Below are 6338 nucleotides of genomic sequence, written 5' to 3' on the forward strand. Positions count from 1 at the left end.
AATTAGCATCATTTCTTTTCCAGAGCTATATACAGTATGATTTCACATCAGAACAGGGATTTAGGTTTAAAAAGTCTCCCTTTCTCTACTTAGCCTAACCTTAGCATCCGTCTTCTGGGCATGTCATAATAGGCCAACATTCGGCGAAAGTAGCCGATCTACAAGCTGGCATTTGCAACACGTTGTGAGCTTGTGGATCGGCTATTTTCGGCGAAGAGATTTGGCGTAGAGGGGGAAAAAAGTGGGCTAAGGGACCCCTGAGGGACCCCAGTCAACAGAATATAGGGTTTAAGTGTTCTTAACCACATGATCCCTAGAGTCCCTATTGTGGGAGATCTGGTGTAGCGGGGAATAAAAGGAAGGGACCTAGTGTTGAGCCCTGGGGGACTCCGGTCAACAAAGTATACTACTGTAGTTAGTGTAGGGTTTAAGTGTTTTTTAATGGAGACATGGTGCTTTGCGGATAAAGCTTTCTTTGTAGCACAAACAAGTATGGAAGCACAGCCTTGTGTGCCTCCAGTTTTAGTCTAGTTGTTTTAGTTGACTAAATATAACATGATTTTAGTCAGCTAAATCTACAGTTGATTTAGTTGACTAAAACTTACTTTGGCAGGCCTCGATGGCGTCCAACTGATTTACTTACTGTAGCTGCGTGCCAAAAATAGCAAATCTACAAGTGCAACTTGTTGTGAGCTTGTAGATTGGCCATTTTCAGTGGAAAAAAGGTTGTCGACGGAAATCTTTCGTCATAGCCTATAGTTTTAGTCGCCAAAATGAACACTGCGTCCACACCAGTTCAGAAGCTGCTGGTGTGGTGTGGTGTGGTGTGGTGTGGTGTGGTGTGGTGTGGTGTGTGTGTAGAAGCAGAAGAACCACGCCCCATGGCCTGTTGTTCTCTCCACACTGGAACACCCTCCAGTCTCCTCTGTCTCTGCTCTCCTATCCATCATCCCCCCCAGTTGGAGCTTAATGGCTGCAGACCTGCTTGTTTGGATTAGGGATCCCCCCCCCCCCCCCCCCCCTGTGACACACTCACTGACTGCTGGAACACATGCTGCATGCCTGTCATTCCCAACGTAACCCATCCCTCCCTCCCTCACTATGAAAAACCTTCATCCTGGTGCATGCCTGAGCTCTACGGCTCTGTCTGTCTGTCTGTCTGTCTGTCTGTCTGTCTGTCTGTCTGTCTGTGCGTGCGTGCGTGCGTGCGTGTCTGCTTGCGTGCGTGTGTGTCTCATGCTCTCTCTCTCTGTCTGTCTGCCTCCCTCTTTCTGTCTCTCTCTCTGCCTGTCTATATATCACTGTGTCTGTCTGTCTGTCTGTCTGTCTGTCTGTCTGTCTGTCTGTCTGTCTGTGCGTGCGTGTGTACGTGTCTGCGTGCGTGTGTGTCTCATGCTCTCTCTCTGTCTATCTCTGTTTCTCTCTCTCTGTGTCTGCCTCCCTCTTTCTGTCTCTCTCTCTACCTGTCTATATATCACTCTGTCTGTCTGTCTGTCTGTCTGTCTGTCTGTCTGTCTGTCTGTCTGTCTGTCTGTCTGTCTGTCTGTCTGTCTGTCTGTCTGTCTGTCTGTCTGTCTGTCTGTCTGTCTGTCTGTCTGTCTGTCTGTCTGTCTGTCTGTCTGTCTGTCTGTCTGTCTGTCTGTCCGTCCGTCCGTCCGTCCGTCCGTCCGTCCGTCTCTCTCTCTCTCTCTCTCTCTCTGTGTGTGTGTCTCGCTCGCTCTCTCTCTCTCTCTCTCTCTCTCGCTCGCTCGCTCTCTCTTTCTCGCTCCCGGTACGACGGGGGTCTGCAGATTGAATGGAGTGAACAGATCTAGGAATGTCTGTCTCAGCCGTTCAGCTCTGATGTCATTTTAGAGTCCTGAATGAACAGTCGTGGTTCTGGCCTTGGAAGGGTGGGGGGAGGGAGGGAGGGGGGCGGTGGTCTTTATGTAATTTACGGTCGGTCGAGTACAGTTAGTCTAGAGCTCCATTCGTGTATAGAGTATACTGGTCCAGGTCGTGATTTGCATGCTCTAATTCAGCTCGCTCCTTCTCAAGAGTCCCCTGAATTTTGCGGTGAAAGGCATATGTGCCTTTATTTAGACTCCTGCACATACCAAAGAGCCTTTGGCATCCACAACTGTCTCCTTCCAAATGCAGACAGTTGGGCAGCCAGTTATGTGTCGAGTAAGGGAGTGGGGCGGACCAAAACGAAAGGCATCCTGCAGAATGACTACGATGCACAAATGGACATAGTGAGATGCACATTTCCTAACATGTATTTTATGGTGCCCCCTTTGGTTGTTGTTGGGGTATTAGCTGGAGCACATTTGTATCTATATATACAATTGGCAAGTGTGGCTGTGTGGCTGTCTGGGTCTCCAAAAAGTTACGTTTCGGTTTGCATGTTGCGGTTAGGTTTCGCCTTCGGTTTGCGTGTTGCCAAATCATGTGCGAGAAACAAGCACCAGTGTTGCAATGAATGTCTACACGCTCTACTGTCTCTGTATCCGATGTGCGGGCTAGGCTACTAGACGGGAGGGCCACGTAGCGGCCCGAACCACTAGTTTTGTACATACGTAGAATTTGTCCTCTGCATTTACCCATCCTAGCTTTTAGGAGCGGTGACTGCCGTTAATACGACACCCGGGGAGCAGTTAGGGGTTAAGTGCCTTGCTTAAGGGGCACTTCGACACGTAGACTCGGGGAGCCGAGGGTCAAACCGGTGACCTTACGATTCCCAGACATGGCATCTCTCCCCACTCAGCCACAGGCCACCTATATATTTCCAGAATATGTATATTGTGAGCAGTGCTATGAGCATGGTATCTGACTTTTCCCTGTTCATGATAAGAATCATGCACTCCTGGCTCCATCAGTTGCATCATACGTTTTTGTTTTTTGTTTTTTTTTACTTACAGGAGGTTCATCAGGAGAGGATAACGTTGGAGTCCCAGCTCGATGTCCTGCGTCCTATGGCGTCTACGTGACCACCCTGGAACGTCTGGCGTCTACGTGACCACCCTGGAACCCCTGGCGTCTACGTGACCACCCTAGAAGCCCCCCCGCCCTCAACAGCCACTGTACAGCAACTTTAGCCTGGTAAACCATCCCCGTCGCGTGAATTCACATCATCGTGTGTCTTCTGCAGACGCGTCTGGCCCGAAGCGCTGGGTGGGCGTTTTGCAGAAACCGAAAAGTCTAAAGGCCAATCAGTGTCTGCGCTCAGGGCCCTGTGATTGACAGGCTCTTCCACTTTTATTTTTTTTTTGCAAAAGGCCCACCCATACAGCGCTTGGGGCCAGACCCGTCTGCAACAGACACATGATGATGTGAATTTACGCATTCCGGGATGGTTTACCAGGCTATACAGCAACTTCACTCTCGTCTCAACACCAGAATGTTTTGCTCTTTAATTTACAGGAAGCTGTTTTTGTCTTCCATCACTACAGCGACAGTAGTCTCTCAAACCTTAGACTGTTCCACAGTCTCTGAATGCTGCATATAGAGTGTGTAACTACACCTCCTGAACATATATTTTAAAATATCTTTAAAATATATTTTTTAATTTCATTTCGTGAGCCGGCAGTCTGGCTCGAGGGAGATTATAACGATTCCAAAAGCAGTTGTCCTCACGGTGCGTTTTAACAGCGGGCGATCAGGATAGTATTTTCCGGGAGTCATATGTCTATGAGAGCCGGCAACTACTGGCGATAGGGCGAAGTGGGCGGGGGGGGGGGGGGCGATGAAAGATGGATTTTCTTTATCTTTTGGACGCCCGAGAGTCGCCCGCTGTTAAAACGTACTGTCAGCGTACTGTATGCCCGCGCCTAGCGGCTGATATCGGCACAACCTGCCTTGTTTTCAAAAAAGTCATCTATGACCACAATGGAAACAAGTCCCAAGGACTTTTTTGTGTTCTCCTTTTAGCCTTAATGTACGTAAGACATTAAGGCTAAAACAAAATGAGAACACAAAATGTCTTGCGTGCTGTTTACATTTCTGACTAATAAAGTATTCAATCAATCCGATTGTTAAAATGAAATTCTCCACGTACACAGGACACTGAGTGAACCACAGCGAGCGCTCCCCGAAAACAACTGCTTTTGGGAATCGGTTACACGCATCACTACACAGTAAAGTGTTCATTTAACACTGACGGTGTACAAATTAATTTGTATACTGTCAGTTACAAATGAATACACTAGCTGAGGATTGTACTGTTTAAGGGGGAGTAAATATGAAAAAAGGGCTGATGATTTTACTGTATGAGAAAAATGTAAAAATCCAGTAGACCCACTGGCAGCATTTTTTGGATAAGAGTTCCACGCCAAAGTGTAGAATTTGATTTAGGATTTAAAGCCTGGGTGGACATCAGTTAAGAGGGTTTTGTTGTTTGTTCTTTTTTAAAACTCTTTCTTACTTGTAGCATTTTTGCATGGTTAGGTGAAAAACCATACAGCACATTGTTTTTAAATCATTGTATATGCACATGCAAAAAGTATCCTAACCAGTGTGCACAATTCTAATTTATTTCACCCTCTTGGGTTAATATTAGTTGCTCTTTCTGTTACCTTTTCATTATAAAATACTTAAAAACGTGTGCACAAGTTATGACTACCTATAGATCCTGTACATCTTGATCATCTGAGTGGATGAGGTGAACTGTAAAACACAGGGTCCAAACCTATTTTTCTTTCGATGTGTATGTGCTTGGCGTGAGTCTGTGTGCGTTCACACATGCGTACGTGTGCGTTCACACAGCCGTATGTGTGCACGCGTGCTAAATTGTGAAGCAAGCGACGGGGGTGACCAATGAATGTAAAGATTCCTCAGATGCGTGTGAACTGTCTGAAGAATGAAGCTGAGAAAACAGCCAGCACACCATAAATGTCCTTTTCACATCGTTTTATTTAACTTTCCACGGACAGAGCAACCGACACGTTTCAACCGAAACGTTACAACTTAAACTGTTAGCTTGAAACCAAGGGGCCAGCTTCCGAGTTGTAAATTGAGGCTATATAGGAAGAGAGAGTTCATATATGGCCTGTAGTCTCGCTGTTTCACCCCTGCTGGTGTCAGAAGTAATTAAGCTCCATTCAAGTGGATGGGTTTTTGACGAACTTGATTTTATTACCGTAATAAACATTGTCATAAATACTATATGCTTCCAGTCGCTAGTTTAAAGTCCTCTTTCGATCACCATGATATGAGTTTTGGTAAATTATGGTCCCATTTATTTTAAAATTGATGATAAAGTACGGTATGCTGTTGGAGGGGCGTGGCTACCTTGTGATGATTTGATTGACAAGCTACACAACCAATAGCATTCATTCCCCACCCCCGCTCTGGTCCCAACCAATAGCATTCATTTCCGAGTGCATAGGATATAGAAAGATGGCGGATTTGAAATCGTTGAAAAATAGGCTTCATTTACAGTCTGTAGAGTCTATGGGGACGTAACGTTGTCCATACTTTTTTTACTGTCTATGGTTGAAACGCGTCCGTTGCTCTGTCCGTGTAGAGATGAATAAAACCTTGTGAAAAGGACGTTTATTGTGTGCTGGCTGTTTTCTCAGTTCCATGATGTTGTTGAGACGTGCACCTTGAGACTTTTGTTTAAACAAATGACACTGATATGAAACAACATTGCTGGCATGCGCACGTAAAGAGAATCACTGAATAGAACACTGTCCCCTGGTGTCACACTGTGGCACCGGAGAATGTAAATATCTACCTTTTACTTGAATACTTTACTTTTAACTCGATGCCATCCCATGATGTTAAAGGTTTCATGACATTCAGTGAGCCTTGGCAGGTTTTTTTCCCTCTCTGTGTTCTCAGGCCTTTTCAGCTGCAATGGAAAAAAAAATCGATTTGCCTGCGGATGTCGCTGTTGAGGGATTTTGCCTGTCAATCATCGCCTCTGCTCTCCCCCCCCCCCCCCCCCCCCCCCCCCCCCAAAGGAGATGCATAGGGGAGGGGCGGGGAGGAGAGGGGGCGGGGTTAATCGACTATGACGTCAAAGTCAAGGGGCCAACCCCAGTACTTTTTTTTGCCTAATTGTTCAGAAAACCCCAGACCGCAGAAAACCCACTGAATGTTCAAAGTTCCGTTTTTTTTGGGGTGTAATTGAGGTCATAAAATAAAACAAAAAAACGGGGAGGGGGGGGGGGGGGGGGAATGAAAATGAATGTCATGAAACCTTTAATGTTGTCCTTTTACAACAAGACGGGGGTATATGAACGGCGTGGCTTGTATCTGGGATCAGTCATCTATGATGTCAGTACTGCGATGTCAGTCTCCTACAAAAGTAAAAACAATATTCACAATATGTGAAAAATATGAGTGGATTTACT

At 46.1% G+C, this 6338-nt stretch overlaps 1 protein-coding gene across 1 annotated transcript in view; it reads left to right on the forward strand.

Annotated features, from left to right (window-relative positions):
• Nucleotides 1–3623, forward strand: part of reps2 (RALBP1 associated Eps domain containing 2) — a 57107-nt gene extending 53484 nt beyond the window's left edge. Inside the window, exon 19 of the mRNA XM_084067585.1 lies at nt 2901–3623. Coding sequence (XP_083923711.1) covers nt 2901–2969 — 69 coding nt within the window. The 3' untranslated portion in view covers nt 2970–3623. The remainder of the gene's footprint in view (nt 1–2900) is intronic.
• The last annotated feature ends 2715 nt before the right edge of the window (nt 3624–6338 follow it).

Source organism: Gymnoscopelus microlampas (genome assembly GCF_963454915.1).
Source record: "Gymnoscopelus microlampas genome assembly, chromosome: 9".
Taxonomy (NCBI): Eukaryota; Metazoa; Chordata; class Actinopteri; order Myctophiformes; family Myctophidae; genus Gymnoscopelus; species Gymnoscopelus microlampas.